We start from the raw sequence: 23,047 nt of genomic DNA, 5'->3' as shown, positions 1-23,047 counted from the left end.
GTTTATTTTTGTGTAAGGTGAGAGGGTGTGTTCTAACTTCATTGATTTACATGTGGCTGTCCTACTTTCCCTGTACCACTTGCTGAAGAGACTGTCTTTTTCCCATTGTATAGTCTCGCCTCCTTTGTCGAAGATTAATTGACCATAGGTGTGTGGGTTTATTTCTGGGCTCACTATTCTTTTCCATTGATCCATATGCCTAACAATGTATGTTGAAGATTTTCCATACATTATAAATCTACAGTGTAATATTTCCATTATTTTTATAGTTGTATACTATTCTGTTGTATGTCTATACTTAACTTACCCGTTTTCGATGATGGACATTTGGGTTGCCTCGTGTGTTTTGATCTTACAGTGATGTAAAATGTCCAGATGTTTCCTTTTTTAATTAATTATTAAAATTTTTATTGGAGTATAGTTAATTTACAATGTTGTGTTAGTTTCAGGTGTACAGCAAAGCGAATCAGTTATACATATGCATATATCCACTCTTTTTTAGATTCTTTTCCCATGTATGGCCCGATGTTTTAAAATAAAATTGTTTAGATTTCTTTGTGCTTTGTTAAAATCAACTTACTTGGCCACCTTAATTCGTACCCTCCCACTTAAGGCTTAGACTTGGAGGTCACCACCTCGCATTTCTAAGGACAGCAACCTACTGGATGATGAATTTGGGAACCAGCTCTTTTTCCATGAGGAAGGACGTATGCCTTGTCAATATGGAAGCAGCTTTGACCTTGCACTCCCTCTCCCATGCTAATTCCTGACCTGGCTTTCTGTCTTTGGGATGGTAGCAGCTCTTTCGGACCCCACACTTCTCTTGCCCTCACATTCCAGTGGCTTGGGAACACAGCACAGCCAAGAGGGACGACCAGGTCTGGGGAGACTGGGCAGCACATTTTTCTATCAGTAGGCTGTCAAGGCCCACAGAGTTTCCTTCCAGCCCACCAGGCTCCACACACACTCAGAGCTCGCTCCCAGGCAGCCCGTGCAGGACCCCCCCCAGGCCCGTCCTTGCCTCATTTGACTGCTACTGAATCCTGCCTGCCACACTGGGCCACTGGTTGGTACCCACCGAGCGTGCAGCATCCCTGATGTGCAGAAGGCCGGGGCGCCCTAGGGTCTGTGTCTTAGCCTTGGTCTCAGGATGGGATGGGTCTCCTCAAGGGTCTGGACCCTCCCAGGTCCGAGCCCCCTGAATAACACATCTTCTCCGTCCTCCGTGAAATGAATGAATGAAAAGTGGCCGTCAGGGTTTCCGATCGCGGTCAAGCCTCAGATCCGTCCCCCTTCCCTCCCTCCCTCCTCCTCCCCGCAGTTCGGCGGGGCTGCCCACACAGGGCAGGCTCTGCCTCTCTCGGACTCGGGAGAGTCAGCCCACAACCTGCTCCTTAGGCTTCGGGATAGGCAGCCTGCCTCCAGCCTTACCTTCTAGCGGAGTGGAGGCCTGTGAAGCCGCTCAGGCCCTCGGAGGGACTGACCTCAGGGCCTATGCAGGGTTGGCAAGTGGGGGCATTTCATGGCCCAGAAAGACGTTGAAGGGAGGAAATAACAAGCAATCCTGCTGGCCGCGGTCCCTCCCGCCCGGAGGTGCCTGGGCTGGCAGGGGTGGGGCCGGCGCTTCCTCTTGCATTTCCTCCCATTGTTCCCGCCCCGCTTCCGGGAATTCTCCCTGACAGGGGCCTGGGCGGGCGGGATGCCGGCGAGGGAGGAGAGCCGGGCCGCTCTGCGCCCTGACCCGCCGCGCTCTGGCCGCAGCCTCCAGGGTCCGGAACCGGGGGCTCGCCGGCAAACTAGCTGTCTGCACCTCCAGGTCTGCCATCCCTCCACTCCCCTGGCGGCCTGCCTCTCGCCGCCCCAGGCTGAAGCCTCAGAATTGCCAGGAATTGCCGCTGGGAATCTGGGGGCCAAGTCTGTCAACCAACAAAAAATGCAGGAGGCTGCAAATAAGAAAATAGTTTATTTGGGATTTTAAGAATTGCAATTCGGGAGACGCAAATTCGGGTACCTGTGAAAGTATTGGGAGAAAGAGGGACTTATAAAGACAAAAAGCCTGGAGGTTGTTAAAAGTTGCCTGGCGAGAACTGTGATAGGATCTGAAAGTATTTGTGCTTAAAGAAGCACAGGTTGGGGACTTCCCTGGTGGCGCAGTGGTTGAGAGTCTGCCTACCGATGCAGGGGACACGGGTTCGTGCCCCGGTCCGGGAAGATGCCACATGCCGTGGAGCGGCTGGGCCCGTGAGCCATGGCCGCTGAACCTGTGCGTCCGGAGCCTGTGCTCCGCAACGGGAGAGGCCACAACAGTGAGAGGCCCGCGTACCGCAAAAAAAAAAAAAAAAAAAAAAAAAGAATATGCCTGCCAATGCAGGGGACACGGGTTCGAGCCCTGGTCCGGGAAGATCCCACATGCCGCAGAGCAACTAAGCCAGTGCGCCACAACTACTGAGCCTGCGCCCTAGAGCCTGCGAATCACAAATACTGAAGTCCATGCACCTAGAGCCCGTGCTCCGCAACAAGAGAAGCCACCACAATGAGAAGCCCGCGCAAGGCAGAGAAGAGTAGCCCCCGCTCACTGTTAACTAGAGAAAGCCCACGTGTAGCAACGAAGACCCAACGCAGCCAAAAAAAAAAAAAAAAAAGCACAGGTTGTTTTAGGGTAGGGGGTCTATAAGTAGATAGACTCTCCTGAGTTATTTTAGGGAAAGGGTCCGATAAATATCTGGAGTTTCGGGCAGGTGTTCTGGATGACTTCATCAGGTCAAAAGGTCAGATTCCAGCCAGGCTGAGACATATAATAAGTCACACTTCATTAATGGCCTCCCAGCTCCATTTTATAGAGCTCTCTTACCAATCCCGACTCTATTTTGATTTTCCTTTCACAGGTTCTAGAGCAGGATCCACCAGCAACCTGCTCAAGCAAGTCCCTCCGTTCTGCTGCCCCAGTTTCACAGTGTCGCATGGTTACCCAGAAACTGGGTTTGCCTCTTGGTGGGTGTCGAGCCAAAAGACACAACCAAGTCAAAGACCAGGAGAAGGAAGGATTTATTACTTGCAGCAAGTAAAGTGAAATTTGGGGACCCTTCCCAAAGCAGTGTCTCCCCGGAACAGCAAAATTGGGGAAGTTTTAAGCTATGGGTATATGCATATTCGAGAAGGGGCTTGGGCAGTAGGCAGAGTCCAAGCCTTAATTGACTGAAGGCAGGAAGGTCAGAAAAGGTCAACATCACCATCTCTTAGATTCCAGCTGATCTGGTGGTTGAGTGCCTTAGGGGGAATTTAAATTCTCAACAGCTCAAGAAAGTGCTTTAGGCTAGTCTTTGCAATTTAAATAGAACTGGTTTGTTATCTTTGCTATTGTTACTTTTGCCTTGATAAGTTTGTCCTTTATGTTCTTTTAAGATCATCATTACTGAGATCTATTCAAGGACAAGCACTGTGGCCAGGATTAGATCACAAAATGGTTTAGGCCAAAAATGGCTTCTCTTATGTCAAGGAGGCCATGCCTGGTTCTCTTTCTCTGGGGACCCCCTACCCCATCTGCTTACAGCATGGATTCAGGGGTTCTCTGCACCTACTGTCTGGTTTTTTTGACATTGCCCACTTGAGTCAGCACACTGGTGACAGGGGCCTTCCCCTCGCTGGCTCTGGGATGGAGACTCTCCAGGAGGCCCCGTTTAGTGAGCTGTGGTACAAGCCTGCTCTGTTCTGCAAAGGACTATAACACAAACCAGTCCAAATTCTAGAAAATTCGATTCCTAGCATCATGAGGGGTGTTAGAACCCTGGAATGAATATTAGCAAACATCTCTCCCTTTAGCCCTATTAAAAAACAAAATTCAGCTAAGTAAATTTGAAGATCTAATTGGTTTTTTATTCATTGAGTTATGAATCTGACAGCGTCCCATCTAGCAACTAGAAAGGCACTCCAAGGGGTTGTGCAAAATGGAAGATTTTATAGGCAGAAGGAGGGTGGGGCAAGAAGGTATTAACAGAAGAATATGAAGGGTTATTTTAAAGTCAGGACATCAACTTTTTTGGGTGTGGAACAGACAGGCAAGGGTTTATCATGCAGATTGCCTCGTCTTCTTCTGGGTGGGGTGGGAGTGGGGTAGAGATGGCCCACAAGACAGATTACCTTTCTGGTGCTTGACCAGAACATTCTAGACTGGCCTGTTAAGATTACATTTCTGGGAAAGGTTGAAACTGCGACTAGACCCGGTATTAAATCTAGGTTTGGTATTGGTGTCGGCCTGCAGCGGCTTGAAGCAGGATTTTGGTTCCCCAGCCAGAGATTGAAGTCAGGCCACGGCAGTGAGAGCGCCGAATTCTAGCCACTAGGCCACCAGGGACAGTGGCCAGTGACAAGGCCCTGGCCTGTTGGCTTTGTAGAAATGAATTTCCACAAAGAGTCAGAGAGTACTGAAATAAGCAAAGTGTTTATTAGGAGGAAAAAGAGTACATGTGAATAGACTCACAGGGGCAGGCTCAGAGAGAGAGTCGCACCCTCGTGGTAGTTTGAATCACTTTTATGGGGCATTTCGTCCAGGTTTCCTCTGGCCAATCATCTTGCTTTGCCCGGCTCTGTGTCCGTATTTGGTTTAACTCAGGGTCCTCCTCTGTGTGTGTGCGCATCTCTTAGCCAAGTTGGATTCTAGTGAAGAGGCCTATATGTAGGTTGATATCACCTACTATGGGGTGGTGCCCCTCGCTTTTTGACCCCTGAGGAGCCTTTCTGCACATGTGTAGTTGGGAAGGCCTCCTTGACCTAGAGAATGAGAAAAATGTGGTCTCTTTTTCTCTTATCTGGGCAGGGTTCAGCTCCTCTCTGCCCCTGCGATTACTGTTATCTTAAAGTGTCCACCGGAGGCAAAGTCCAGCTATTTACCCTGTTCCTGTTGTTGTTTCTATCTGGATGTGTAAACAGGAGGTTGGCTGAAAATGTCTAACCTGGAGCCCATCTATCTCCTGCCTCACACCTTTTGGCAATTGTGAATAATGCTGTTATGAACTTGGGTGTACAAATATCTCCTTGAGGGGCTTCCCTGGTGGCACAGTGGTTGAGAGTCCGCCTGCCGATGCAGGGGACACGGGTTCGTGCCCCGGTCTGAGAAGATCCCACATGCTGTGGAGCAGCTGGGCCTGTGAGCCATGGCCACTGGGCCTGCGCATCTGGAGCCTGTGCTCCGCAATGGGAGAGGCCACAACAGTGAGAGGCCCGTGTATCGCAAAAAAAAAAAAAAAAAAAAATTCTCCTTGAGTCCCTGATTTCAATTCTTTTGGGTATTTACTCAGAAGTGGAATTGCCAAATCATATGGTAATTCTATATTTATTTATTAAAAGCTTTGTAGTTTTTTTTTTTTTTTTTTTGTGGTACATGGGCCTCTCCTGTTGCGGACGCGCAGGCTCAGTGGCCATGGCTCACGGGCCCAGCTGCTCCGCGGCATGTGGGATCTTCCTGGACTGGGGCACGAACCCGTGTCCCCTGCATCGGCAGGCGTACTCAACCACTGCGCCACCAGGGAAGCCCTGTAGTGTTTTTTTTTTTAATTTTATTTATTTTTGGCCGTGTTGGGTCTTTGTTGCTGCACGTGGGCTTTCTCTAGTTGTGGCGAGTGGGGGCTACTCTTCGTTGCGGTGCACAGGCTCTAGGCACGGGCTTCAGTAGTTGCAGCATGTGGGCTCAGGAGTTGCGGCATGTGGGCTCAGTAGCTGTGGCTCGCGGGCTTAGTTGCTCCGCAGCATGTGGGATCTTCCCGGACCAGGGATTGAACCCATGTCCCCTGCATTGGCAGGCAGATTCTTAACCACTGTACCACCAGGGAAGTCCTGGTCATTCTATATTTAATTTTTTTGAGGAACCGCCATGCTGTTTTCCATTCCAACCAATGGTGTGCAAGGGCTTCAATTTCTCAACATCCTCGTGAGCATTTGTTGTTTTCTGTTTTCTGATAGTAGTAATGGACGTGAAGTGGTACCTCATTGTGAGCAGCCAGTTTTAATAGTCAGCCCATTAGGTCAAGATGGAAGTTTTATTTCATCAGTAATAAAAACTCATGTTCAAATCAGTTGTTATAGAGACCAGAAAAAGGAAGGTCCCAGATAATAGGTGTGCTATTTATCATCGGAAAAACAAAAAATCAACAAGCAAATGATGAGAGTACGCCTGTGGCTGGTCGTTGTTTGTGTCCTGACAGTAACGTGCAGGAGGCACACCCAAGTCCGATGTAGGCACTGGGCAACTGTTCTGGTTGACACAGGCCACTCGCTGCCCTGGTTTCCTGCTGCTGCTGCAGGATGCAGTTTGCTCACTTTTTAGCTTAGGGACACAACCTTTCTCCTTGGCACTCTTTGAAGGGTACCTTCACTGAACATCAGGTGGTGACCTTCTCTTTCCTAAGAGCTCATCCAGCTATGGGCCTCTTCCCCTCAGTCAGAGATGCGGCCTCAGGTGTGTGTGGGGTGATAGTCTCTTGGGAGTGGGGCATGCCTCCCCTGCCCCAGTTTTCCTTTCTCCCTGTCCCTGAAGATAGGAAGGTCTGTGTGTTTTTCATTTATCATCGTTGCTGGCTGAGCTCTGGGAAACCAGCATAGATGGTCTGTGTAGCTGTGGGTCAGGAGAGCTGCTGGGGCAGAGGAGAATGCAGAGGCAGTGGCGGCGAAACTGCCCCTGCTTTCAGGAGATGCTGCTCTGGTGCACTGTTCAGGTCTGATGGGCAAAACAGCCCAGGCAGATGGGGTGGCAGGGCTGGGCCTCTGGGTGGGGGCGGGGCAGAAGGGGTCAAAGTTGACCTTGGGGGAAGTGTCTCTTGTCCTTCTCGTGCAGGGAGAGGGGCCTGGTCTTCCAGGGATGGTGACGGGGTAGCTGGGGGCAGGGCTGCTGGGGGAGCCTTGAGGGGTCCCAGGCATTCTAGGCAGATCAGTTGGTCTGTGGGGGCATCCGTGAGGTGGCGGTGGTGAAGGGCATGCGGGGGAGGAGCTGGGCGCATTAGGCTGCTCTTCTACAGTCTACTTTTCTCTCCTCTCAGGTTCCTGGGGGAGGCCAACGTCCCACTCCGGGAGGTCCTTGCCACCCCCAGTCTGTCTGCCAGCTTCAATGCCCCGCTGCTGGACAGCAAGAAGCAGCCCACAGGGGTAAGTGTCCACCGGCCTCTGCATCTGGCCGGTTTCTGTCTGAGGCTTTGCCCTCCTGACCCCAGTGGGGTGTCAGAGTCCAGCCCCCAGCAACCAGGCCCGGCCCGCCCTGGCTGGAGCTCGGTGTGCCCGGGAGGGGCTCAGGGGTGGCAGGGATGGGAGGGGAAGAGGAGGGACCTGGCCCCACCTGCAGGGCTCCAGTCAGCCTTGCCGCACAGCAGCCTGCCCCTGGGTCACCTCCCGGGCTTGGTTTTTCACTGGAAACCCGATGTCTTCCCAAGCTTCTGGGCAGCCTTGGTTACGGAGCCTCCATCTGCCTGGTAGCCCTTCCTCACCGTCCAAGCCCCTTCTCCAGATCCGGAATATCTGAGTCATCTGGGTCACAGATCACAAGGGAAGGGGAACAGACACCCCCCTCGCCTGCCCACCAGGACCTGTCAGACCCCCTTCCCTTCCTCCATGGCCCTTCCTGCTCCTCCACCAGCCTTCCCAGTGCTCTCCCAGTCCTCCCAGACAATTCCCAGCCCTCATCTCTGGCCTCCCGTTATTTTTAGTGAGCTAAATATACCCTGCGGGGTTCTTTCTTCATGGTCAGTAGAATTCCTGACCTTCCCTCTGGGTCAGCCCCACCTCCCAGGATGCACTGCGGGGACTAACAGTCTGGAAGTACTTCCTCCCAGCGGGGCCCTGGGGAGTCTGTCAGACAGAGTGTGGCTACCTTGCCCGGTGGAGTGTGTGCATGTGCGTGTGTGTGCGTGTGTGTGTGTGTGAGGTTGGGGGCTCTTGGCTGGCTTGGTGAGTCAGGAAGTGGCCGGTCTGGGCAGAGCTCTGAATGGAACCACTGCTGGGAGCTGGGAGCTGGAGAAAGAGAGTGAATGACTGAAGTCACACAGTGAATCGGCGTCCAGCCTGGGACACGAATCGGGGGCACATCTCCTAAGCTCTCAGTCGTGGAAGGGACTTGAATGGACCCCTGGTTCACTGCCCTTCTGATGCTGGAATTTTCTCCTAAGGTGCCTTAGGCCAGCGATGGCTGGGATGCTTCCTTGGTGGGGAAATGCCACTTCCCAGAGAATTCATCCCTTTCTCAGACAGTGCTCACTGGTAGAACATTCTGGTTCAGTGCAGGGTTCGCTGAGCCTGTCTCCATCACCTCTTGAGTCGCTTTTGTCCTCCCTTGGAGCCCTTCAGTCTGCTAATGCTTCCTGTAGTCAGGAAGGGCTCCGGGACTGCTGAGCTACCCTCCTAGGGATCGTGAAGTGGGCCAGAGCTGGCTCCTCTGAGACGGAGAGCACGAATGCGGAGTGGCAGGCATCGAGGCAGCTGGGGAAGGAGGTATTTTGAGTCAGGGGATCTGCTTGGTGCTTCTCCACGGCGTCTCAGGGACAGCGCTGCCTACTTTGCTGAGGGTCGGGCCCCCAGTGCCTCCAACCGGGGTTTCTCGCTTCCTGGCTGGGCCACTCAGTCATCTCCTCGCTCTCGCCCTCTCTGCATCTGCGACGCTGGTGTTTCCTGCCAGGCCTCCCGCACCTGCTCCCCTCCAAGCTCAAAGGCCCACCCAGCCCCTGAGACACCTGACCGTGGGGCCAAGCCTGGCTGTGACTCCCTAGATGCCGCACCTCTCCTCTCTCGCTCTGTGTTCCCACGCTCTGTCTGCACTTCCCGTGCACCCGCTGGGAGCTGGCTGCCTTCTCCTCCCTGGGCTGGGACCCCCGGCTGTCTGCAGACCTTGCCACTCTGTCACACACCATGTCTCCAGGAAGGGGCTGTGAGAGCCACAAGGTGATGGGTGGCAGCTGAGCACAGGCTCCGGGAGCTGGGGTAAATTAGGTTCCTGGACCCGCCTCCAAGGTGTGCGTGGAAGCTTCTCCACACCCACCAGCAATACTCCAGACACCAGCTGGGTGGCTGCGATTCAACTCAATCCTGACACTATCTACCTGGCCGTAGCATCAGATCCTACAGGTTAAATGCTCAGTCCTGCCCCCCACCCCCCTTCAGATACCAGTCGCAAGCCCAGGCTGTTACCTGTGCTTCTGACCAACTGGCTATAAATCAGAGGTTCCCAGAACCTCCTCCACAGGTTCAATGAATTTGCTAGAGTGGCTCACAGAACTCAGAGAAACATTTTACTTACTAGATTGCCAGTTTATTTATTTTTAAAAATTTATTTATTTTTGGCTGCGTTGGGTCTTCGTTGCTGCATGCGGGCTTTCTCTAGTAGCGGCGAGCGGGGGCTACTCTTGGTTGCAGTGTGCGGGCTTCTCATTGCGGTGGCCTCTCCCGTTGCAGAGCACGGGCTCTAGGCACGCAGGCTTCAGTAGTTGTGGCTCACGGGCTGTAGAGCACAGGCTCAGTAGTTGTGGCGCACAGGCTTAGCTGCTCTGCGGCATGTGGGATCCTCTCGGACCAGGGCTCGAACCCGTGTCCCCTGCATTGGCAGGTGGATTCTTTTTTTTTTTTTTTTTTTTTTGGCTGTATGCGGGCCTCTCACTGTTGTGGCCTCTCCCCTTGTAGAGCACAGGCTCCGAACACACAGGTTCAGCGGCCATGGCTCACAGGCCCAGCCGCTCCGCGGCATGTGGGATCTTCCCGGACGAGGGCACGAACCCGCGTCCCCTGCATCGGCAGGCGGACTCTCAACCACTGCGCCACCAGGGAAGCCCCTGGCAGGTGGATTCTTAAGCACTGTGCCACTGTACCAGTTTATTATAAAAGGGTATAACTCAGGAATAGCCAGACAGAAGAGACACCCAGGCAAGGTATGGGGAAGAGGCACAGAGCTTCCATGCCCTCTCTGGGAGCACAACTCTCTCCAGTTTCCACATGTTCTCCAACACAGAAGCTCTCTGAAACACAGCCTTTAGGGTTTTTATGGAGGCTTCGTGACTTAAGCATGATTGATTAAATCGTTGACCATCAGTGACTGATTCAACCTCCAGCCCCTCTTCCATCCCTGGAGGTTGGGGGTGGGACTGAAGTTACAACCCTCTGTTCACACAGTTGGTCCTCCTGGCAACCAGCCCCATCCTTAGGTGGGGTCCAAAGGTCACTCCATTAACATAACAAGAGACCACCTTTGTCACTCTTGGCACTTAAGAAATTCCAAGAGTTTTGGAAGCCGTGAGCCAGGAAATGTGGACAAAGACGAAATATCTATGAAAAATATATTTTGCTCATCTCAGTGACCAAATATATATGTCTTACAAATCACAATATAGCATGGGGCCTCCTTCCCTGCAGCCCAGGAGGTAGCTCTGGCCTGTGGAGAGGGTCCAAGACCGTCTTCTAGCCCCTGTGATTGTGCTGAGTCACACTGCAGCCCCAGGCAGCTCCCAAGGCCCTCTGAACTGGGGCTCCCCACCCGGGGCCTGGGGCTGGTTGCACGGCAGTTGGGAGCACAGAGAGCTGGGGATTTGCTCAGAAGGGACAGAGAGCCCTGCCAGCGGCTGTGCATTCTCACTGGCCATTTACTGAGGCCGATTTCTGGGCTGAGTCCGATGGACAGAGCTTGCCAGGCACCCCCTGTTGGTTGTAGCTCGGATGACCTCAGAGGGCCAAGGGAACCTGCTGATGGTGGGAGGGGAGTGAAGTCAGGGCTTGTGGGATCCTTAGAAAACCCCAGAGGGACTGAGAGGAGAGGAGGGGCCTGCTGCACGCTGGCCCGTGGGCTCCACCTGCCTGTCGCTCGGTATTCTCACCCAAGTCCCTTCAGATGTGGCGTGCTGGGCTGTGTGCCATGAGAAGATGCCAGAATTATCTAGATGCCTCTAGCCCGAAGGGGAAAACACTACCCCCGTCCTGGGGGAGCCTCCAGGCCCACGAGGGTGCTGGACACACATGGAGGAAAGAGGCAACATGCTCACAAATGTAGTTTGAGAGCAGCGTGCTGATGAGGGTGTGGCTGATACACCGCGAAAACCATGTCGGAATCTCCTCAGCCTTAAATGCCAGAGTTGGGTCAGGAGGGGAAACCCGCTGGGTGACAAAACACGTGAAACCCACTGGCGGGGTGGGTCAGGGAGGCAGGAGAGTCCTGTGTATTGGGAGCAGACACCGAGGTGAGCAGACACAGTGCTCTGGTGAACCCCTGAGTTTCCTTCAGGTGAACCCCTGAGTTTCCTTCAGGTGGTCTGAAGATGCTGCCGACAGCCCCTGCCTCAGCTCAGGGCCACATCTTACCCTCTGCCGGCTGCTGGGTGTCGCCTGAGGGCAAGGTAAATAAGACCCGGGCACATGAAGTGCGTTGGGGGCAATGTGGGTGGGCTGGTCCAGGGTTTGGTCCTGCTAAGCTCAGTGTTGGAGCGCGGTGGCCCAGGAAGGAGGCAGCAAGCAACGGGGCTGAGCATGGCAGGGTGGGCGAAGGACCTGGGAGCTTGGCCCTATAACCTGTAGGAGGATCTGATGGGGTTGTCCTCTGTCTCTGCCTGTCCTGGTGTCCTGGTTTCCTGGGCCCTCTTAGCCTGGGGGCCACACAGGACCTTGCAGAATTCTGTGATACTGTTGACAGAATGGCAACATGGGTGACCGAGGTTATCTGCTCCAGGGCAGCATGCTTTGATGGACACATGACTGACTGGCAGTGGCCTTGTGACAGGATGTATGCATGGTGGTGCTGGGGCTGAGGACCTGAGGGACAGGGCTGTCGGATAGAGCACCTTGATGTGGAGGGCCTTAAAGAGGGTCCTACTGAGGGCTGTGGGCCAAAGTCATGGTCTAGGAGAGATGGAGCTCACATACATCCCACAGAAAGAAAATCTCAGCTCTGGTTATGTCTGGAGAAGGGGACACGCTATGAGATATGATGTCCCAGTAAGGATGGGAGTGGTCCTGACTCTGAGTGGGGCCCACAGACATGCCCCCTTTCCTTTAGATCTCAGTAGAGCTAGAGGCCTCCAGTATTAACCAGCTTTGGTCCTGAAGCAGTGGACCCTGGAGCCTGCCCCCTGCTGGCGAGATCTGTTCTAGATCCTGGGTTTCGGATCCTCAGAAGCTGCCAGGGATGTTCCTGTTGTTTCTTGATGGCCATGTAAAAGGTGGAGCTGGCTCTGTCTTGGAGGTCTGTTCACAGGCCTGGAGCCACTGGCATGTTGCCAAGCCTTCAGGAGGTTGGGGGGGGCTCTCAGTGTGGAGGGACCTGATGCTCAGGAAACTCCGGGGGTGAGGTGGGGTGGGGTGGGGTGGGGGCAGGGGTTACCTGGGTGGTCTTGGGATTCGGGGGATGCCGTTCCTTCCTGAGCCTCCACGCTAATGGCACCCAAGCCACGGCATGGAGCAGTTACACTGCCAGGGCTCCACTTCTGCACAGAGCACAGAGATGATGTACCGGAAGCCCCAGGTGGTGAGGGACGGGGGCTGGACAAGGTGAGCCCCAAGAAACAGGAAGTGGTGTTCTTCAAAGGAATCTGGTCCCAGGGTCAGAGGACCTCAGCCTCCAAGTGTTACGGGGCTTTATTTGTCTCTGCTGGGTGAGATTCCTGTGGTTGCTAGGTTTCTCCACCAGTCACGAATCCATTCCCTTTTCTAATGAGTAAGGATGGGGGGGGGGAGAGGTATTTTGTGACTCTGTAAATACTTTGCTCCATATCCAGTTTTTACCCAGCAGGTTTGACACCCATTGATATTTCTTGGTTGGATATCGTTTTGATGGTTGCTAAATGGTGATATCTTAAATCAATTATTAATTGTTTTCTGCGTTAATCATCTGGCGTTCCACCGTAAGGAAAAGTGTCCTCCTGTTGTATTTATTCATTTATTTCTATATAGATTCACGTATTCCTATTTTATTCAATGGTTTAGTCCGTTCCCGTCATTATTTATTTTCACGTTCAAGTTGTACCAGATTTGGCCTGTGGGAACCCTTGAAAGCAGGCTTCTTTGTCCTCTTGACTTTTTTTTTATCATTTTCTGAGTACTTCCTTGTTTTCTGGCACAAAAAGGTGTTCCAGGGTCATCTTCTACATTCCCTGGCCTAACCCCGGAATTAGTTACTGCTCCGAAGAGCCCAAATTGCCTTTTGATGAAGTGAAGGAAAATACAGCTTCCCAGGCCCACCTCAGACCTGGAGTCTCAGGGAGATGGGCGTGGTTGTGAGCGGGTCTGGGTATCTGGGGCCGCCTTCTCGAGAGGCTGTTGTCCGCGTTACTAGAGCTTAGGGTGGGGGGCGCGCTGGCTGCTCAAGTGGCGACACCTGGCGGTGGTTCAGGAACCTGCATTGCTGTTAGGGCAATGCCTTGGATCTGGGACTTAAATGGTCTCATTGACTTCCCGGGCCTCCTCCTAGGTCTCCTGGGATGGGGAGCTGGCTCCAGCCTCCTTCCTCGGTGTTCTGAGCACCCGCCCATTACACACACACACACACACACACACCTGCCCCGACCCTGCCCTCCCTTAGCCCGGCTGCCCACGCCCAGGCTCCAACCTGAAGGGTTCAAGCTGCAGAGCTGGGTACATTCAGGACCTTGAGCTCCTTCCATCTCAGGACCAGGAATCGCTCCAGGAGTTTCCGGACATCCCTAATATTACTCAGCAGAGATAGATGTCTAGTGAATTACGCTGAGTCGCTCAGAAGATGCATCATTAACAGTTATGTTTATAAGGGTTTATCAAAACTTGGGGAAATGCTTGCTATCTAATATTAAGTAAAAGACAAGCATTTGCTGTACAGCAGAGCTGTACATTTTTCATTTAAGAGACTGGAGAGAATTATATCAAAGTGTGAATAGTGGTGGAATTATGGTAATTTCTTTTCTTTTACATTTTTCTTTAAGGCTTTTGTAATTTCCAAACTTTCTTACTTTGGAGTTTTTATTACTTTGATCGATTAAAAGGCTGCCCCAGGACATCTGTTGGACCTGTTGTATCAGGGAAGGCTTGGCCAGGCCTCCATGGCCTGGGAGCAGTAAGAGTAGAAAGCGCCATGGCTGTACCTTTTCTTCAGGTCCGGGTGCCCCTTTGAAGGGTGCCGGTCTCCTGGTAGGCTCGGGTGGGGTGGGAGCACAAGGCAGCCTTCCCCTGTCCGTGTGAGTGGCGTGATAGGTCACTCTCCTCTCACTGGTCAAAGCTGGAGCATCTGGGGGTGAGATGGGGGACAGGGGTGCTTCTGGGAGGGAAGAGGGCTCAGAAAGTTGAGCAGCACCCTGAGACCCTCTCAGTGCTAGCTGGGGCCTGAGCAGAGCAGAGCAAGGCCGAGCTGTCGGTAGAGAGACAAGGGAGGACCCCTGGCTGAGCAGAGTGGCCAAGGGGCCTTTTTCCATAACATGGGCCTATGCTGAGAGTTGAAAAATCCTGCAGGTGAGGTTCGATCACTGATTCATTTATAGAAGCTTACTAGGCATTCCATTAACTAATTTAATCCTCATTTGACCCTATGCAGAAAGTGCTCTTGCTATCACTACCCCCATTTACAGACAAGGAAACGGAGATCTTGCCAAAGTCACACAACTTCTGAGTGGTGGAATTGACTCCAGATTCAATGCTCTTAACCACCTGACTATGCTGATGGGGCCACAGACTCCATTTTTGGTAGAGGGACGAAAGGAACAGGAAGGATGCTGGAGGGCGGTGGTCAGAGGCCAACACACTAACCTGCTGCCCTCTCTCCCCCATCTCTTCCAGGCCTCACTGGTCCTGCAGGTGTCCTACACGCCTCTCCCTGGAACCATACCCACGTTCCCACCTTCGACGCCTCTGGAACCCTCCCCAACTCTGCCTGACATGGATATGGTGGCTGGTGAGAAACCCACGCTCACCCTGGCGGGGCCCTGTGGGGAGAAGCCTAGCAATGGCACCCGAGTCTGAGAAGAGGGTGTCTTCCTCATACTGGGGGCTGCCCAGGCCTGGAGAAGGGAGGCCGGGTGGGTGGGGAGTCTTGAGAGCTGACTTCTGTCTTGCAAAACCAAGGGGCAGGAGGCGGGCTCCCCTAGGTGCCGCTAGGATTAGTGTGAGGATCCCTTCCCAGCACCAGCTGTTCAGGAAGGGAACTGTGCCAGGGCTGGGCACACTGCCCTCTGCAGCTCCAGAGGGGTGGGAGTTTTAGAGGTAGGCCTGTGCTGAGGTGGGGTCCATCCTAGGTGATGCCTGAGGCCCCACCCACTCCCCAGAGCTGGATGCCTCCCTGCCCTGACACTCCGTAGGCCTTTAGCAATGACACGTGACCAAAGAGCTGGATTTTCCCTGAAAGAGCCCTGGGCTGAAGTCAGGGGACCTGAGTTCCAGTCTTGCCTTTGACACCAAGTAGCTGTGTGACTTTGGGCCAGTCACTCCCTCTCTGGTCCTACAGTTTATTATTTGTGAAGTGAGGAGACTGAATTGTCTAAGTCTCGAGGTTGCCTCAGTTCTCTTTATTTACCTCTCCTGGCCTTGTGAAGTGAGGACCCAGCCCAGGGTGGCTGGCTTGCCCGGTGCTGGGCCTGGGTGTGACAGTCCAGCCTGCTGGGGTGAACAGGAAACCACATAGGTGGGCCAGGTGGGGTCTTGCCCGTGGGAAAGATTCTCTCATGGTGAAGGGAGCTAGAAGCAAACGCAGCACGACACCCGGCAGCCCGTCTCAGGTGTGCCCCGAGCCTGTCCTGCGGCCCGTGTAGGGCTCCTGGTGAGGCAGGCAGGGCAGGGCCCCTCTTGTTGGACTGGGCACTGTCTGAGCTCGGAGGTGGGGAGATCCTTCTGGACTGGGGTTGAGGGGGGAAGCAGGGGGTGCTCCTGGTGACCGAGGGTGGGGAGGCTGAGGGCCCTGAACGTTCAGGGGCCACTTTTGAGGTGAATCTGACAGAGTTGGGCTCCAGCCGCTCGGGGAAGGCTCCTAGCGGTGGCCAGTTCCCAGTCCTTCCCAGAAGGTGGTGAGAGGGACAGATGGACAGATACGGCGCCTGTTTCGGAGTTTTGTGCCAGGCCAGGGCAGGCGGGGAGAGCAGGGTTGGGGCGGGGGCTAGCTTGGCTTCCCTCACCAGCTCCCTCCTCCCCTTCTGGGGCTGTGCCCTGCCCGTGTGCCAGGTGGGGGACAGAGCCGGGCTGAGACTTGGTCCCTGCTCAGTGACAGCACCGTGGACACAAGATACTCTGGAAAGAAGTGGCTGGCCCCCACGGGTGAGACGCGGGCCGGGCTGTCCCGATCCTACCACCTGTAACCGGCTCGCTTGCTGCCATCGTCAGCTCCCCAGAGTGGGACGAGGTGGCCAGAAGGGCTCATCCCGCAGGACGAGGTGGGGAGGGCTGGGGCCATTCTGTCTCCTCCTGTCGACTCACTGGACTGACCACCCTCAAGTGTCAGCTGTTGGAAGCTCCTCTTCTTCTCCCTCATCCATCCTGGCTGAGTGGTGGGGAAAGAGAGGGGAAGGGGATTTGGGTGCTGAGCCGTTGGGTCCTCCATCGGGGTCCCTGATGGAGGATCCCCCCAGGGGCTGGAGGAACCCAGCCTCATCAGCACCCTCTCCTCCAGACACAGGAGGAGAGGAGGATACTGAGGACCAGGGGCTCACGGGAGACGAGGCCGAGCCATTCTTGGACCAGAGCGGGGCTCCGGGCCCAGGGGCCCCCATCACCCCAAAGAAGCCACCTTCCCATCCTCCCCCCTACCACCCCGGGGGAAGAAGGAAGAGAAGCACGCCCGCACCCAGAAAGCCGCTGTCGGACAAATCGCAGGACTTCCAGGTGACTGCAGTCTCCTCCTTCAGCCCGCAGCAGCCGCTGATGCCAGCGCAAAACTTGTCTGTCCAGCCGTGGGGAAGGTCCTAAGGGCTCTCCTAGGTGGGAGTCTGGTTCCCCTGGGTCCTGGGCAAATGCTAGATAGGGGGGCCATGGCTTGGGGCCTCTAGAAAAAGCCTCTGCCCAGCCCATGGTTTTGCTCTTAAAAAAAAAAAAAAAAAAAAAAAAGGAAGAAAAAGGGTCACTGCAGAGTCAGCATCACTACACTGTTATCTGTTTCCCCAGCCAGAGTTGCCCTAGCCAGCTGGTGCTGTGCTGTTCAAAGTGTGGTCCGTGGACGAGCAGCCTGGGTGTCACCTGGAAGCGTGTTAGAAAGGCGGGATCTTGGGCCTATCCCAGACCCACTGAATCAGAATCTGCACTTGAACAAGATCCCCAAGTCTGAGAAGCTCTGCCTATCTTTTTTTCTCCCTCTATCCATTTCCCCTATTTATAGCCATGATTTTTCTGAAGGTCATGTGCAATTTGAGTTTGTTCAAGTTTTTCACAGAATAGAACTATGAATATTAACCCTTTGACATTTTTTTATCCAAAAATCTATCCCATTTAATTTGCCTTTCTTTCTTTTTAAATTTTTCTTTTTATTTATTTATTTTTTGACTGTGGCATGTGGGATCTTAGTTCCCTGACCAGGGGTCGAACCTGGGTTCCTTGCAGTGGAAGTGCAGAGTCTTAACCACTGGACCCCCAGGGAAGTCCCTAATTTGCCTTTTAATTTGGGTCCTTTGCTTATTCTTTTTCTTTTCTACAGAGTTTTCCATTTTGATGTAATTGCATTTAGTGATATTTAACTATTCAGGACTACTATTAAAGTTAAAAACAGGAAGCTTAAATATTTATTTACTAAATGAAACAAATTGTAAAAATATGCTTCAGTTCTAAATTGTGGTAATTTCAGCAAAAGTTCTAGTTATAACCATGTTTGCCTGAGAGACAAAATTCTAACTTATTTTTATTATTATTCACAAGACATGTTATTGTTTTTCTCCTTAGAAAATTAATACATTTTTTGGGGTAGAAAATTTGGAAAATACTGTACAGTGAAGAGAATGAAAATCACTCACCCCCTTCCCATTGCCATTGATAGTATATTCTGTAGTATCTTATTTTTAAAAAAGAGTTGATTAATAAAGAAATAACTGCTGATTAGAAATTAGAACCAGTAAACATCGTCTTTTTTCATGAAAGTTTTAATACTGTAAAATGTATTATTTTTAAATATTTTGCTTAAATTTGGAAGCACAGATGTTCTTGAAACCTTCATTTACTGAAAGTTCATTTCTCAGAATGTCAGACATTCTGTCTTGCACCTTATACTACATAAGAATAAAGTGGGGTTACATCACTATGTAACTTTGACCTCTGAGGGCATTGTCAGTGAGGAATATTCAAGCCACACAGAAACATTGGCTTCAAGGGGTCTGAGGTGGGGCCACGCATGAACTGAACGGAGGTGGGATCCTCAGCTCCGCCCTGGGATTTACCGCTGGCAGCTTGCTTGGGGGAGCCCGGCAGCTCTTACGTGGAACCATGGGATTTTATAGATGCAAGGGACCTTGGTGGGAAGATATTGTTCTTACAGTGTTCTTCCTAATGCCTTTTTAATACCCGTCCCAAGAGGCCAGCTGTGAGGGTGGTCCCTGAGATTCCTGACTCTCTCGGGCAGGGGGTGGGTGCCTGATGACTTCTCCCTTTTCTTGCTCATGCCCCCTCCTGGCTTTCAGATCAGGGTCCAGGTGATCGAGGGACGCCAGCTGCCGGGAGTGAACATCAAGCCTGTGGTCAAGGTCACCGCAGCTGGGCAGACCAAGCGGACGCGGATCCACAAGGGAAATAGCCCCCTCTTCAACGAGGTGGGAGACCCTGGGTCAGAGCTAGGACTTTGGTGGGAGCACAGAGCAGATGCCTGGCAGTTCATTCAGTTTTTGCATATGGCGCTAGCGCTGGGTGGAGAGCTGTGTCAGTTCCTGAGTAGGTTATCTGAGGAACTGGAGAGAGGGTTCCCGCTCTTACTCCTGCCTTGGATTCCCCCTGCTTCACATCCCCATCATCCCGTGGGGCCGGCCACCCACCCTGTCCCTGAGGTGACAACCTCTGTGAGGTCGAATCCCCAGAGCTCGGTGCTGGGCTGAGCCCACTGCCCACTTGTTGTGTGGACCAGACCTGGAGGCTGGGCGGTGGCTGTCCCCTCTTGCCCGGGCTCGGCGGGCCTTCATCTGTCCGCCTTTCACCCTGAATCAACAGACTCTTTTCTTCAATGTGTTTGACTCTCCCGCGGAGCTGTTCGACGAACCCATCTTTATCACGGTACGTGGCAGCCCCCGAAGGCCCTCTGTGGGCTCAGCGTGCATGTGTGAGTACGTGTGAGTGTGTGTGAGTGTGAGTGTGTGTGGGTGAGGCACCCACCCCCCACCCGAGCCTGGATGACGGCGAGCAGCTCACAGCCTAGCCCCCGTGCTCACAGGGTTGCCTTCTGAGCTCAGATGCAAGCGGCAGCCGAGTGCGGAGTCCCCGCTGTTCAGGGTCAGGTGCCTTAGGCCAGGGTCCTGAACTAATTCTTGCAGTGGATCTCTGATTTTCATCTTGTTTTGTTTGTCTATATGCCTGCTTCTGACAAGATTTTCTTTCTCTGGACCTCAGCTCTTTTTTTCCCCCTTTCCTTTGAAAGGCAGTGTAGTTTAGCAGTTAAAAGTGTGGGCTCTGAAGCCAAAGTGTCTGGATTCTGGTCCTGCCTATACCGTGTAGGGGTTGTGTGATTCTGTACAAATGATCTCTCTGTGCCTCTATTTCTTCATCTGTAGAATGGGGATAATAATAGTACCTACTCATGGGGTTCTTGTGAGGGTTAAACATTGCTTGGAACAATCTCTGGGATAGAGCAAGTGCTATTGGAGTGTGGGCTGTTATTTTTTGGGAGGGAAGAGCCGTTCGGTTGGTTCCTGTCTGGGTCAACCTTTGCTAGTGAATGAGAGTCTGAATTTGTCTTTCCTTCCAGGTGGTGGACTCCTGTTCCCTCCGGACAGATGCTCTCATTGGGGAGTTCCGGGTAATGGTTTATTTTCTTTGAAAGCAATCAGTTCTTGTTTATCCATGTTAATGGAAGCTCTGTGGATGACGGGCAGGGTTGGTGCTCCAGAGATCCTGTCTGTCTTGGTCTGTGTTGGGGAAAATGTAATGAAAAAACAAAACAAGATCTTCTCCTAACCCAGAAATCCTCTCCACAAAGGTAGAGAAAGAAACCACTTTTGTTATTGGATAAGCATTAAACCAGAGTATGATGCTATCACGGGCCATCCGCTAAGAGGTTGCAAAGACAGAAAGTAATCTTGTATAGAGCCAAGCAGACACACCCTTTCCGTATATGTTCTCAAGATAAATAATAACTAAACAATAACTAGTGCTCGAGTTAGCAGCCTGGATAGTACCCTCAGTCACACATAGTTCATCCTAAATCTACCTAGTAATTGGGGTGACCATCTGTGTTTGCTAATTGACTCTATCCACAAGAAAAGACAGAAAGCAAGCTCACATTTTTATGATGGGGGTAGATTTACAATTCGGTTAAGGTAGGCCCTTCCCTTTCCCAGAGATGGAAGAGCCTGGAGAAAGGCACTCCTGAATCATAAAGCTGATGAAAGGCTTATTTGGTTTCTAAAAAGGTAACATTTCAAAGAGATGGAGAAAGTACTTACATTAAGTTTTCTAATGAAAATGTTCTGACAAAAAGAGAGGAGAGGGAAATCTCTCCCCTTGTTTCCAACAGGGAGGATTCAGCTTCTTTTTAAAATTCGCATTTGTCCTTACATCTTGGAAAGACAGCGTGGGACCTGAGTTTAGGCAGCCCTCCTCGTAATTCTGACAATCTCGGGCCAGCGTGACGCCAGCGCTCTGTGCCCTGGGCTCACCTGGGTTGGGAATGGGGTCCAGATGTGGAGTCCATGGGGATGGGGTGGAGTGGGGTGGGGCGCAGTGGAGGGAGCGGGGGAGCCTGCCCCCTCATTTGTCCCAGACGTGCAGAAGTGAACAGTCCACTGCAGAGGACCTTGAACCAATGGCATAGGATGGTTTTAACAGATTACATAGTGTAAAGGCAACTAGTAATGGAGACCTTCACGAATGGTGTTTTAATGTCATTTTATTGATTTTCTCATTTTGAATCCATAAGCATTTATCACATGGAAAGAAAAGGCACAGGTTTATTTGACCCTCCTCTTGCTATCCAAATAAAATGTGGCCCCTTCTCCAAGAAGTAGTCACAAGATAGAAAACGGAGTCTGTGTTTCTGGAGAAGCAGTTTCTTTAAAAGAATGGGCTTGTGCTGGAGTCATTCTGTAACACTTATGTTACAGGATCTTACGTTTTGAGTCTTTAATCTTGTTATAAGAACCCAAGGGTTAGGTTAAAAAAGTATTCTTTTTTCTAATTATAAAAGTAATCCATGATTTTAAAAAACTTTGTAGTTTTTTTTTTTTCAGTACAAGGGCCTCTCACTGTCGTGGCCTCTCCCGTTGCAGAGCACAGGCTCCGGACGCGCAGGCTCAGTGGCCATGGCTCACGGGACCAGCCGCTCCGCGGCATGTGGGATCTTCCCAGACCGGGGCACGAACCCGTGTCCCCTGCATCGGCAGGTGGACTCTCAACCACTGCGCCACCAGGGAAGCCCATAAACTTTGTAGTTTTTGAGAGCAATTTTAGGTTCATAGCAAGACTGAGTGGAAAGTACAGTTCCCACATACCCCCTCCCCTAACACATGCATAACCTCTCCTACCATCAACATCTGACTAATCTGTGATTTTTTAAATGGAAAATTATAAAATATAGGAAAGAATAAAAATAAAATAAAAATCACCCAAATCTACCACCCAGAGGTAGTACAGTTACTGTTCGGTGTGTTTCCTTTGCTCTGTCTTTTCTATGCGTAGATATACTTTACCAAACTTCCATCAAAATGTATTCCGCTTTCTTTCCATGTGATATCAGAAGATGAACATTTCCCCATGTCTCCAAATGTTCTTCAGAACAGGATTTTTAATGGGTTGGTATCATGCATCATACTTTATTTAACACCCTGAGGACAAGAGTGTGACGTGTGCCTCCTTCCGTTTGATTTCAGATGGACGTGGGCAGCATCTACCGAGAGCCCCGTGAGTCACCCTCTCCTCCCCTTGGGCAGGTCCTTGCATTTGGGTTCTGGAGGCTGCATGGGAGCACCCATTTGGGATACTCATCTTTCCTTCTAGGAGATTTTAGAATTTAGAGATGGGGTTTGATCTTGGAGGTGAGGCTGCAGGAATGAAGAGAGGACAGGCTTTCATCTTCTGGGTGAAACAGGCCCCCGGGAAGATTGAACCCTCACGTGGGTCTCAGCTGGCCCAGCTGGAGGGCTAAATCTGGAAGGCCCAAGCACGGGTTGCTGGGGACTGGGGTGCCTCCAGACAGGACGGGTCATTTGGATCCCAAGTCTAGGATTTCTCTACACCCTGGTCTCTGCTGTGGTCTGGTCACTTCCTGAAGGGGAGGAAAATGGCTGGGGGTCTGGCTTTGGCAGCCTCTGATAGGGGTTTCTGTTAACATTTCTCACTTGCACCCAAATAAACACTCAAGGTACATTTTATTCTAGAATTTGAGTCCTTCCCCCATGTCTGGGTAGATGAGTCCTTCATCTCATCCAATGGAGTCCGCCTGGGGCTCCCAGAGGTGGTTGCAGACTTGTGTCCTTCCAGTTCTGGGATCACCAAGGGTGTTGTCTCTCTTAGGACATGCTTATCTCAGGAAGTGGCTGCTGCTTTCGGACCTGGATGATTTCTCTGCTGGGGCCAGAGGCTACCTGAAAGTGAGCCTTTGTGTGCTGGGGCCTGGAGACGAAGCCCCCGTGAGTACATTTCCTCGTCCCCCTCACAGCACCTCCGCCTGGCCTTGGAGGCACCAAATGAAGAAACAAAAAAACAACTTTAGTTTTTCTGATTTAAAAGAATACATGGCAATTATGAGAAATGTAGAACATGTGGAAAAGCATAAATAAAAATTGAATCACTCATAATTCTACCCATCAGAGAGAACCGTCATTAATACCTTCTTGCATATTCTCCCAGAAGGGTATACATGTATATTTTTCTTTTTTTTTTTGGTGCAAAAGTGAGATCACTTACTCTGTAATGTATTGTAGTCTGAATTTTATCACCTAAGAATATATCATTGTCATCTTTATGG

General features: G+C 51.8%; 1 protein-coding gene across 29 annotated transcripts in view; it reads left to right on the top strand.

Moving 5' to 3' along the window:
• DYSF (dysferlin) overlaps positions 1-23,047 on the top strand; it is a 222,709-nt gene that overhangs the window by 39,822 nt on the left and 159,840 nt on the right. For 12 of the 29 annotated variants that reach the window (XM_060168892.1, XM_060168903.1, XM_060168896.1 and 9 more), the window contains exons 4-11: positions 7,029-7,134; positions 14,752-14,866; positions 16,126-16,782; positions 18,561-18,689; positions 19,081-19,143; positions 19,832-19,882; positions 21,951-21,981; positions 22,594-22,709. In XM_060168892.1, the coding sequence (XP_060024875.1) occupies positions 7,029-7,134; positions 14,752-14,866; positions 16,126-16,782; positions 18,561-18,689; positions 19,081-19,143; positions 19,832-19,882; positions 21,951-21,981; positions 22,594-22,709 (1,268 nt within the window). The remainder of the gene's footprint in view (positions 1-7,028; positions 7,135-14,751; positions 14,867-16,125; positions 16,783-18,560; positions 18,690-19,080; positions 19,144-19,831; positions 19,883-21,950; positions 21,982-22,593; positions 22,710-23,047) is intronic. The other 17 variants (XM_060168906.1, XM_060168916.1, XM_060168912.1 and 14 more) reach the window with 2 other exon arrangements.

Source organism: Lagenorhynchus albirostris, chromosome 13 (genome assembly GCF_949774975.1).
Source record: "Lagenorhynchus albirostris chromosome 13, mLagAlb1.1, whole genome shotgun sequence".
In the NCBI taxonomy this organism is placed as follows: Eukaryota; Metazoa; Chordata; class Mammalia; order Artiodactyla; family Delphinidae; genus Lagenorhynchus; species Lagenorhynchus albirostris.
The sequence above is the reverse complement of the archived record's forward strand: the minus strand, read 5'-3'. Positions and strand labels throughout refer to the sequence as shown.